The sequence below is a fragment of the Rhamphochromis longiceps genome, linkage group LG12, assembly GCF_057381845.1.
Source record: "Rhamphochromis longiceps isolate RC_006_pf linkage group LG12, R_longiceps_female_GT1.1, whole genome shotgun sequence".
Classification (NCBI taxonomy): Eukaryota; Metazoa; Chordata; class Actinopteri; order Cichliformes; family Cichlidae; genus Rhamphochromis; species Rhamphochromis longiceps.
The window spans coordinates 23,945,374-23,958,240 of NC_140568.1; the positions used below are offsets into that span (position 1 = coordinate 23,945,374).

At 40.5% G+C, this 12,867-nt stretch overlaps 1 protein-coding gene across 1 annotated transcript in view; it reads right to left on the reverse strand.

The window, feature by feature from the left end:
• Nucleotides 1-12,867, reverse strand: part of LOC146657283 (uncharacterized) — a 305,561-nt gene that overhangs the window by 222,128 nt on the left and 70,566 nt on the right. Inside the window, exon 5 of the mRNA XM_085425263.1 lies at nucleotides 3,373-3,485. Coding sequence (XP_085281389.1) covers nucleotides 3,373-3,485 — 113 coding nt within the window. The remainder of the gene's footprint in view (nucleotides 1-3,372; nucleotides 3,486-12,867) is intronic.

Sequence of the window (12,867 nt, forward strand, 5' to 3'; positions counted from 1 at the left end):
ATCATAACAACTGGTATAAAAGGAAAATGGTGGTCTATTATCCTCCGTAATTCCTTTCTGGACATCTATCATCATGCTCCCCTCCCTCTACCTAGCATTCATCATAGGACACCCCCATGGTTTTCTAATCTACAGCTTTTGTTTTCTTTTTCCTTTCTTTTTTTTTGTGCTTTTTCTTGGTTATATCTCCTGTGAATTACTTGGCTCGGAAACACACAGGCAAACACGCAGACACACACAGGCAAACTGCTGTCTGGCCTCCGAGGTTCAGTGGGAGCATTAAATACAGGTCAGGGTGACAATGAGGTTGTTGCAAGGCCTTGAGGAGGCCTGGGGGACTCTGCTTATTAGTCCCTGGGCATGACTGTTTGTGTTTGGTGAGTACTAGTGTTGGATAGTAAGTTAATAGAGTAGATGCGCGATGAGGACATAAATGGATAAATAAACTAAGCAAAACAGAACAATCCGACGCGATGCACATGTGCACAGATTTCACATCTGGATATTGGATTTCATGCAATGTTCATGTCCTGTCTTGTTCATCTCCCTCAGAAGTCTGTTTTTGGCTCGAGTCATTTCAATGACATCATAGCACAGGACTGATGGGGAATATTTCTGCATGACATTATATTCTTTTTAATAGCTGCAATTTGCTCTTATTATACGCTCTTCTTATACACTCTTAAACAGCCTTTATATATAGCTTAAGTTGTAAAAGCACTGTACAACATATGTAATGAATATTTATCCAATTTTAAGGAAAAGTTTTCTCTTACACTGTGATCGATTTAAATTTAGAAGTATTGTTTTTATTTAATCTCACCCTTTCTTTGGTGATTATTTCATTATTTATAATCACAATAAATTAAATTATATGCACTCCAACTTAAATATACACAATGCACATGCATAACCTTTATTAGTTGAAGCCCAAAATCAGGGAAAAAGATTCAGTTTTCAGTGTAGGCTATGCTGTACTGTACAGTATGTACTATATTCTAATCTATCCACAAGCAGACATGTCTATGCAGCTTCAATCTTTTTCTTTCTTTCTCCATGACAACTTTCATTTCAGTCACATGGGTGTATGCTGTAATAACTCAGTTTTATGTTCAAAATAAAACTGCAATACAGAGGAGAATATTAGTAAATGCTGCAAAGGCGACCCTCAGAGAAATATCCGTTTTCTGCAGTGAATCTTGAGATTGTGTGATGATCTGTTGCAGGTATCTGTTGGTTTCAGAGTCATGCCCTTTACTGTCCCTCCGTTATTTACCCACCAGACATACACAGCTTGATAAATGTTTTGTCTGACCTTCTAAATTTGTTTTCCTTCCTCTTAACTGTGATTTTATTTCCCTTGGACAGGCCAGACACTGTGCGCCTCTCTGTGTGTACGTGCACGTGTGAATGTGTCTGCTCATTTTTTCTTGTTTTTTTAAAGCTTCACCACCCGAAAGATAAAACGTATCTTTTCCTTTTTGAAAAATTTTTTTTTCCATCAGTTCATCATTAGAACGGGAAAAAAAGAAAACACTGTAAAAGCAAAGGAATTCAAAGCTCTACTGAAAGCGACTGGCCCTCCATCTAGTGTGTGTCTACTTCAATCTGTAAAGGGTTAAAGTCGCCACAGGCCAGAGCAGAGTCAACATCGGCCACGGCTTGGCTGGCCTACCCTGCCAGATCAATATCTGCAAATAATAAATTAGCTCCCCAGAGGGGTCGCACTAAACCCTGAGCAACACTGCCCTGGAAAAGTCCACAATTGGTGTGTGTGAGACTCAATAAGCCAGGTGAATGACTGTGCAGGGGCACATCTTTAGCACTCCATAATAGAAAATTAATGGTGCTCAAATCAGTGCTGAGGGCACCCTGAGGGTTACCTAATAGGCCTAGTTAGAACTGTCATCCCTTCCAGAGTCGCCTAAAATATTACATGCAAACACAGGGAGCCACGATGAGAGGGAAGAATGGGAGTGCATTTATGTCTTATTTGTGGTTAAATCAGCTACAGGTAAAAGGTGAGATAGCACTGAGAAGATAAGAAAGGAAAGAAGTCATGATTTAGCTTGGTATAGCTTACCAAAGAATACTAAAGAGGTCTAATTTTGAATTTGGAAGAGGACAGAATCTAACGCTAGTAAAACTTATACGTGTCACCATCAGCAAGGATAATCATGGCACAAACTGTTAAGTGAAACCTTTTTTTACAGTGCACTGTCATCGCTTAATGCTGTCACTCTTCGTATTAGCCTTTTAGCTGTTTATTAGCACAGACTTGCATACAGCTATTTCAATGGCATATGAACAGCCAGGCCCGGCAAGGTCACTTCTACCAGTTTTGATTTCCCCTTTAAGCTACAACATAATAATAATTAGATATTTAAATTTGCTTCATAAAAGCACAGCTCATCTCATTTTAATAGAAAGATTGACTGATGGCCTGAATAAGCACCAAACCGTTGATGTGTATTTCACGATTTTCTTTGTTTCTGCTGGTTAAACGTCAGATATTAGTTATTTCAGTCAGTTGTTGCACAATGTACAATTCACAGCCCTTGATCATACATTTGTCCTGATTATTTATGATAAAAAAACGTTTTTTTTCCCTTTGTGATTATGCTCATTGTCTTCAGTTTTAATGACAAGCTGTAGGTCAAACAGCTGCTCATGTTACCAGAAAAGAAATAAAAAGGAAGACAATGACAGAAAAATGTGAAACAAAATCATTCCAACTTGCTCAATTCAGGCACTATTAGCCTACCATAAAACCATATACCCTAAAGAAAAATTCATATTGCCATATAAACATGGAAATAAATAACAAGAGAGCTAAGTAATTTAAAGTTTTTCTAATATGGTTCTGAATTTTGATACTGTATAATATTTGCAGTGTTCAAGCATAAGCCAATCTAAGGTCCTGTTTAAAAGCAGATCTATATGCCACACAGGTTTGTAATGAGCCTTAAAAGCACATCTGATCGCTTATTCCAGTTGGTTTATTTCCCCGCCCTTACGGAAAGACTGCTGGATTCAATAAACATACTTCTTATTGATCCTAAGTCACACAGCAACACATGCACCTGTCTCACCCACACCCAGCAAGATTTATTACAACTTTATACGCTTGGAAGAAATGAAAAGGCACAGAAATGTAATCAAGTGCACTCCCGCACACACAGACAGTTTAATTAGCCAATGATTTCTCATCAACGTATCCTCATACACGCACAATTTTTCAAACCCTTATTTATCTATGCAATAATATCAGCTGGATGGAATGTGGGGAGGGGTTTTCCTCCTTATCTCTCCTCCTATCCCCCTTAGATCTGGACTTCGGCAAACTGTCTGCTGCACTGACACCGAACTTACCCACATGCCGCCACACTGCCATCCTCCAGAGCAAACAGAGTGTGTCGCTCTCTGCAGGCCACTTGGGATATTTTCAGAGATGATGGAAGATTCTGGAACAAACACGGTGCCAGCTGGAAAAAAAAATAAAGTTCCCAGTGAGGTGAAGAAACACTCTGAGTATCTCTGGGTTGCTGTTATTGTGTAGTTAAGTAGGTATACTCCATCAGTCTGGCAAACATCCCTAAGACGGGCACAGCTACAGCAGATCCTCTCAGTACAGATGAAGACAGAACAACAGGCACAACAGAGGGAACAAGAAAGAAACAGCATATTCCTTTATGGTGCCGAGCTGTGTAGATCTGATGTTTTTAAGTCCCTCTGTGTATGTCTGTCTGAGTGTGTTCATGCCAGTGCCACACGGAAAAAAAAGAAACAGCCTATGAGAAGAAAAGAAAGCCTGGTTCCTCATCATGCGCTTGTTAGCTTGTCCAATCTATGGCAATCAGCACAGTCCCAGGGGTTGAAAGACATGAGATGCTGGGGAAAGGGAAGCCGAGGCTGAGGAAAAGATCAATACCGCTCTGTGAAACAAGAAGTGCGGGCTATTTACTCTCCATTGATCTGATGATGCAGGAGAAACACCTCACTCGGCTATTAAATTGAGAGTATAAGTCTAGTGTGGAGGGCTTTTTTTCCTTCCTCTCTCTGTCTTTCTGTCTTACTTCACCCCAAGGTCAAGAAAAAAAAAAGCTAAAAACATCCACAAACACACAAAAATGGATTGCTTGGGCCAGGGAAAGTAATTAATCTGCATTAAATCTGTCAAGGGAGCAGACACTAACTACCCGTCTTAAGCGAAGTTTTGCTCAGAGCGACTCATGGCAGCATAGGATGGACTACTGGAGGACACGGTGATAAATATAACTGCTAGCCAGGGGCCTGCAGTGCTTCAGATGAGCTACTTTAAGGCTAGGCTTTGCACACTCATAAGAAGCTAAACTAAAAGAACATAAAATTATGCAGGCCTGGTAGTCTAATTAAACTGATGCATTTTGTGTTCAATGTAAACAATTAGCAGGCAGGGAATATACGATATTCTTTCTTCAGGTTTGGTTTCTACAGCCAATATTTAGCATTAGTAGCATTTTAATGCATTTTCAAGAAATCAACAGTTTTGCATCCTGAAATTTTGCAACTCTTAATTTCTGTGGATGTTAACATAGACTAATAAGACCACTCACTATGCTGGAATAAGAAGTTTCCACATTGAATTCCCAAAGTTTCACTGAAACTATGTGATGTCTGCTCTCTATCTGTGGTCATTTTAGCTCAACTCAACAACATATTCTATGTAAATGAACCAAGCTGCTCTAGGTACTTAACTCTGTGGGTCAATAGATGAGCTTCAGAACACTTACGCATGCTTTCTTAAAGGATATTGATTAAAAAAAACAATTAACTCATTACATTGAAACCTGGAGTGCAATTTCTGTTTTGTTTGGTTGGGTTTGGGATTTGTTTTCTTGCTTACTAGCTGTGAAAGGGAATAATTAATAACAAAAGACGTGACAGCAAGAAGTCACAAATAAATAAATAAAAAGTAAAAATAAGGCATTTAAAGTATTTAAAGTCAGAAGCCAAACACTTTGACTTTTCAGAGCATTTTTTTGGTTTTGAAAACAAAAAAAGAAGAAAAAAAAGTTGACCCCAATGATGAAATTATGTTTTACAATTTAACGGTGTGTTATAAAAATACATTTTTGTGGAGAACTGATCGATTTACGACAGATTTTGTCGGTAAAAACCTTTACAAGGTTACAAGTTGGAAGAATTTCCCTAGCATGTGTCCAGTGGCAGAGCTGCTAACGTCCACAAGCTCGGTGTGAAACTCTCTCTCTCCCACCATGCCTTTCTTCGCCTTTCTTCTAACTCCTCAGAGGAGAAGCCTTATTGACTGTGTGGCTGTATTACAACAAGCAGTCTCTAATGACTCCCTGAAGACCTCTCTATCCCTACTGCCCGCCCGCCCGCCCTCCGTCTCCCTCTCTCTCTCTCTGTCTCACTCTGCGTGCCTCTCCTTCTCTGCCTGCTCTTCAGGCTCCAGTTCAGCAGCTAATTAACCCTCTCTAATAGCGTAGATTACATTAGCTTTGAGCAGCTCGCACCCTCCACCGGACCCGCACTGCCACACAATGAACCCAGCCTTGCTTTACAAATCTCCCCCTTCACAAGAGCACAATTATGAATTCAAACAACTTCTTATCCACACTCACTCATCCAGGGACAGAAGCCCTCCTCTGCAACCGCCCCACTCCTCCCATGCCACCCATCGCCCGGGCCTTCACACAGGGAGTAATGAGAGAACTGAAGAGAGGAGACCACACAACAAGATGGCCAAGAGGGGGAGAGGGTTATTGGGAGGGAGGACCCCCTATTGAGGAAATCAGAGAGGTCACTATAGGTGTTTCATTGGCTGAGCTTACAGAAGCCCAATGATAACCCTCCACTTTAACGTTCGTACTGAAAGGAAAATGGAATCTTAATTACCGCGTGCAGCAAGAAAGGGGAATACCAGGACAAAGCGGAGGTGTACGCATTAAGTAGTCAAAAAGAGGGAATTAAGCCCAAAAATGAATGACTTAAGCCAAAGTTTTCCTTCTATACAATGACAAAAAGGCCAGAATGTGTTCTTTCTCTTTTTTAATAAACTTCCCAGTGGTCAAATTTCTTGATCGCTAAGTTAAATCAATCACTTAAGACCCATCATCTCAAAAAATGCACTCCTATTGGTGTGTACTGTACTGCTACACAGTATTTAGTACCCCGCTGTAGGAATGGCACTATGGCTGGTTAGTCATCTTTGATACAATTCAACTGAGCTGTATAACGGTGCTACCACCATTAAACTGCAGGAGTCCAACTACACTTGGAGCGTTAAAAACCAATGGAGTACCTAGGACGAGATAAAGGAACAGTGAATCAATGAAAAATAGGGTAATTTTTTTGAATCGGAATTTTTTTTTCTCTCTCTCGCTGCACTTACAGTGGCATTTTATGAATGATAATGAGAAGAGGTGTAAGGGTGGTAAAAAAAAGGGCTAAAAAAGAAATAAAGTATAGAAGAAATGGATGTAATCTGCCCCGTCCAAATGTAAATTGGTACATTTGTAGTGAAAGGACATTCTCATGTTTCTTTGTCCGAACAAGTAATTTTCCCTCCGTCCCTCTTCTATAAGCCTTGCCATAGCAGCATTTTCCACAGCATAGAGCACTCTCTTTTCTATTTCAATAGGACAGCTCATTTGCTAGACTCCGAGCCCAAACTGCTGACTGGGTTTTTCAAGGCTGTGTACTTTGTGTGTGTCTGTGTGGACTAGTGTGCGTGTGCAAAAGCTTGTGCTAAAAGAGAGAGAAAAGCTGCAATGTGAGAGGGAAGGAAAACGGCGAGAAAGAGTGGGAGAGAGAAAACATTGTATCATTAAGCTACTCAGAGATCATTAGATATATAAGGGTTCTGCTATGCAAGGTCAGGTCTGCTGTTTTTCTAGGTCGGCAGAGGAGCAGTAAAACCAGTCTAATCATCCACTTCTCTTTTCTCTCTTCTCCCTGGTGACACTCCCTTCCTCCTCCATGTGTGGATTCCAGCCCAGTTTCACCACACTCCTGTATGTATTTACTAACATTATCAAGGCTCATGAGCCAAGGACACATTAAAGCAAACAACATGCACAAAAAGGCTTTAAGCTAGTTATTGGCCTCGTTACGGGGTAAAGCTCCTTGCGTCCTCATTCGCTTTCAGGATGTACAAGGCTACATGAACAGGTGCAGCATTCTGCCTGACTATCCAATATTTCTCATTAATGCTGTCATTTAAAATAGAGTTTAGCAACTGGCATTGTGCCCCAAGTGATGGGTGTGTTTGTGCTTGCATGTCTCAAAACACCAGCACATGTTACTGAAGACATTTTTCAGCTAAGGTGACAAGGGCATTAACTTTATTGAGAGGTAAACTTGTTTTGTATGTGAGTTGCTGACACGTGCTTTAACTTGCGGATACGTATCAGTATTGTTTATAAGTGGACTACTGCACCGCTCGGTAGTTTCAAGTGGAACTGCTGATTTGAAGGTTGGTGGAGTTATGGCAGTTATAAAACTAATATTTTTAGTAACACACACCATGCAACACACTAAAATTCACTCTTTGAATTGCTTTAAGAGTTTTAAATTTATTTTAACAGTGGTGCTTCAGCACACTCTGCTGGTCATCAGTAGTATTATGATCACTGATGTTAGCTATTTGCTAATATACTGGTATCAGCATTTATAACAGGCAATAAAATAAAAAAGGTAAAAGATGGAAGAAACACCCTTCAGTCATTCTATGAGTGTTTATTTTTCCAAGTTGTGTCCACTAGAGGGCACTCTAGTGGACACAATTTCATGCTTTAGCACACCCTGCTGGTGATATGTTGTAATATGATCAAACTGATTTTCAGTAATGTCAGTTCACTTTCATTGTTCATTTTCTTTTGTCACAATAGGCAACACTGCAAACACAACAACCAGCTGATGTAAGGAGAGTCAGGCAGAGAGTAAACGAGTAATTCATGACTTGTTGTAGGAAAAAAACAAGAATATTTTATCTTAGAAATTATAAATAAGAACAAAAACACAAATTTTATGTTTTACGCACCTGAAAATAGAATTTGAAAAAAATTGGCCCATATATCGATTTTGAAATGACCAAATATCGGTATTGGTCCTAATAATCCTATATCCTAAATTGGGGTATTTTCATAGTCTCTCTGTATTAACTCAAATCACTGGTCATCTTACCACATCTAAAACAACATGATTATGATTAAGTGGTGAATGATCAAAGCGTTGTGGCTGTTCAGAGTATATTTAACTTTACTAACTGGTGAACACAGTAAAACAATTATCTATTTAAAACCATTCTCAAGAATTAGTAGAGACCAAAATTAATTGTGCACATTGAGCTCATATTTACTAGTTACCCGAAACCTCAATCTACAAGTAACTGGTGAACATAGAGACAGGAAGTAAACCGCTTACCATCAAGTATGCAACTTAAAAGTTCATAACATTGCAGAAAAAAAATGTCACTTCACACGAGACTGAGGTCCTTACAAGTCCACTGAAGGACACCACGCTGCTAGCCCTGGCGGTAGGAGGCATTGCTGTTGGTAATGTGCCCTGTTCATCAAGATAATGATGGATAGCTTTAAAACGGACCCTCAGCTTTATAGAGATGAATGTCCTGCTTGGCCTCTTACTCAGCACTTTGGCCTTTCCCCCACTCACTGTGCGCTTTATCACACAAACAGCCTCACCGGGGCTAAGATGGAGATTAGCGAAGCCTGTCTTTAAAATGGAGCCTACTAAACATTATTAATCAAACAAAAACTGGTTTCTAAAATGCATCCCAATACGCCTTCTATTAGGAGCATCAAAATGGAGCAGTGATAGTTGGCTGTTTGTGCGCTGTTGTGTGTGGGATGAGCTCAGAAGATCGAGTAGAACAGAGAAAAGGACAAGTGTGTGTGACAGAGAAAATGTGTGTTAAGAATGCCTCTCGTTCCCTTGACCGTCTCATTAGGCTAATGTTTTTTTTTATAAGGCACTTCAAATGCCAAGGCATTGGTGGATTTAGTGTAAACTTAAATTCCATTACCTGGCAGGCATTAATTGCTCACTTTGCCCAGAGATCTTTCCCCTGGGGCCTCTATGTTTCCTCTCTGTCATCTGGCTAACTATTCTGTCTAGACTAACTTAGAGCACCATAATCCACCATGGGGATCAATAAACTGCACATAATTCAACTCCAATAATGAGCTTTCACTTCAACACAAGCGCCGGCACACTTCCCAAGGAACCGGCAGGGGCGTAAAATGATAATGTAATTATTAAAAGGACAGACAAAATGAGTAAGCACTTTCACAGAGAGAGGGAGGGTGAGGCCAGCCTCAATTAGACATACTTAAAGCTATCATTGTTATTCGAGACAAAGCTAATCAAGGAGGAGATACAGGGGCATCCATTTCAGCAGGTAATGGAATGACGCTCGCTGACTCTCCCATTTCCCTAGGCTCATGATGTTATAAAGGCCGCCCTGTAGTCACGCGTGAGTGGGCACTCTTTAATGGAGTGCAATGGATGTGGTTTCCTTTTAGAGATGCAGAGGAGGGGGCTAGAGTGTAAGATTCACATTCTAATAGCAACACATAAAACCATATGTGCAAGGGGTCATTTTGAACCTATAGCTTCCACTAGTTACATTTTGTATCTAATGCAGCTATGAAAAGAGCTTCTATGCACCCTGAAACAGTTAAATCTCTATCATGTCATAACACATCAGGCGCCCACACATGCCAGGCATACACACATCAAACTAGCAGCTGCCGTTTGAGACCAGCATGAGAGATTTGGTGTGTGACAAAGTAAGGTTTAACCTGGGGCCTTATCAGTTAACTAGTGTTTCTCCAATTATATGCATCCTTGAACTCCAGTGAAATCAAGAGAAGCTGGTTTGTTTTTTACACCCAACTGCTCCTAATTCATCTGCAGGCTACAGGAGGTCCATGGTGGATAAATTAGGCTTTTACGGAAGAGTTGCTCCTACTGTTTATCTGCTGGTGACATTTGCTGCATGGCCCCAACTGCACCATAATTACCCCACTTATTCACTAAACAGGAATCATGCCTGGCAGGAACCCCCTGCCACAAAGGTTGCAGGACTTAGGGCTATGTGCAGCCTCCAGAGTTCAGTGGCCATGGCGTCATGAAAGGACTCCATTCATTTGAACATCAGCATGGGCTCACTTTAGCATGGCATAGAAGAAGATGGGGGCTAAACTGACTCGCCTGAATAGCCGGAACAAAGAGCATCATGGCTGATGACAATGATGAATTTACATTTGACTGCACATGCTTTTCTAACGCACAGCACACCTTGGCACGCCGTGAATGTCACAGTTCCCATAGTGGACTGGCATTTTCGAGAGGATTCTTCTTGCCCCTGGAGCCAGCATACTGAGAGTTGATAGCTATACATATCCCAGCGAGGTAGACGCCAAGGGACAAAGAAAAGAGTTGAAAATAGACATCTTGATGGTTCTATTAACTGTCATCATTAAAAATGTACTCTGTATTCTCAGTGTCTATTTTGTAAAATGCAATGAAATCCTACATTAGGACATTATCTTATCCCCTGACATTTTAGATTACGATACTCATTGTTCAGAAAACATGGCCAAATACAGCAAAACTAGGGAAATGCCAATTAAAACTAGGAACAGTGCTTTTCCGTTGCTTATTGTGCAGCTCTTCAGCTGCCTAGAGTTCTGCATAGTCTTATCTGTCAAAGATAGTAAGCACAGATGGATGACAAGTGACAAAGGGATATTTGGTTGAGGTTGTGCAGTAATGAGTGTCACGTGACTCCCGCACTCGAATTTCAGACGGCCTCCCCTGATCCTAAAACTGCAATCAACACTGGGCCATCTGCAACGCTGCAAATTAGCATAATTGGTGTACATTACACGCTTATAGAGAGTACATTTTTATCCACAATTCTTTGTCCTTAACAAGATGAGCTCTGGAGATACTGGGAGAGAGAAACTGTTGATTAGACACAGAGAGCTTGAGCAGACAGCGAGGCTTGTCTTCGTGAAAATAGACGAACTGACGATCGGAGTTTGGTGAACGGCCAGGTGTTAGGGCCAGAGTGCAAGTAGGCCAGCATGCAGCAGAGATGAGCACCTTCAACCACACCTGGAACCGGGGCTTAGGTGATCGACAGGCTGGCCATCTTGTCAGACAGCTCGCAGACTGAATGCAGTCAACACTTAGGCCTCTTCCAGCTGCTCTTCCAGAATAAATTGAACTTGATTAGAATTAATCACACTCAACCTCGTGCAATTTGCAAATATCGGGGAAAATATTCAAGGAAATCTGCTTGGAAGATTGCAAGCAGTGAAACAAAAGGAAAACATGACTGTAGCAGCGCAACTTGACTTGACAACGTGCTTTGGCTGACAGAATGTTTTAACTAAAAAGACAGATGGAGACATTCGGTTGCATGAGAAACCAAATTAATTTGATATGTGAACTCTGTACAAATGAGCAAATACTGCAACAAAACATTTGCACTATTGAAGGGTTGGTTGTGCATCTCCTGCACAATAAGTTAAATTTTACTTGCTTGGAATGTATTAGCCTTCTAATTTCTCACTTAGCCAAAGCACCAGGTGTTTTCTTACCTGTCACACAATGAATAGACATAGTTCACAGGGGTGACTAGCAACAAACAGGCAGCGTGTCAAAAAGTCCTGTGTAAAGTGTAAGATAACATTTTCATGATAAAGTCACAGCACTCACATTAACAAAACACGTTTATTCTGGACGGTCACCATAAGTTAGTCATCTCCTTCCATGTGTACACCAAGAAAATGTGAAGCATGTAAACTGCCTGAGTTTAAAACTTGCATTTAATTTTCTCTCGTGATGGGTCTATGCCAGGGCATTGTTGCTTGAAGAATAAATTGGGTAATTCAATTAAAGTGCTTTCCAAAGACACATCGTAAGTGATGGAGAATGACTCTAACCCAAGCCTGAACCCCGTGCCCCCGCCCATCGCTCTGCTTGCCTGACAAATGGATGGCGGTGTATAATTGAAACACATTGCTGCCAGCGTAGGTCAATAACATCGCTCTCTCTCCTCACCAGTACCAGATTAACAGACTCTATTTTATCTTCCCTCAGCCTGTCCCAGCTTGACAGAGCGGAAGCGTCAGCTGCTTATCCATAAAAGAGGCCCCTTATCTTGAAAATAAACAAATACATAAAGTGCAACAGCTTGCTGTCTGTCCAAGCAGTTAAGGGCTACTTAGTTTAAGGCAAACATGTGGGCAGTGTTTTGTTTAACACATCATCATATGAGACGAAGCACTGCTGTCACTTCAGAAAACCTGCACAGACCTTCTCAGAACAATGATGATAGCGTGGTTTTCCACTGGGACGTTCTATACTCTATTCTCAAAAACTAAATAAAATCTTTTTTTTTTATGTATTTGTCCTTTTGTTAAAACCAATCATGGCATTTTGTTCTGTGTCTGTTTTTTACCCACCATTAAGACCAATGTCATCCAAAGTCATTCACTAGTGTTTTTCAAAAAAGATGTGTCTTTGGATATTTGTTCTGACTGTAAATAATTAACATTTTTGAGAACAATTAAAACACCCTTACTTCTGTAGATGTATAATGCAAAGCCATCACTGTTTATGCGTGATAAACATTGCGGATTAATTAGCCTAAGCACAAGTGTAATATGAAGCTAAAATGGGTGATTATATGTATCTAAGCCACAGCATAACAAATCAACTGGCTTAAATTAATTTGATAAACAAATGGGAAAAGTAGGGTTAAGGTTCAAGGGTAAAAAAAAACTCCATTATCTTCTACTCCTCACTCTGTGCTTTCATGTAATTATA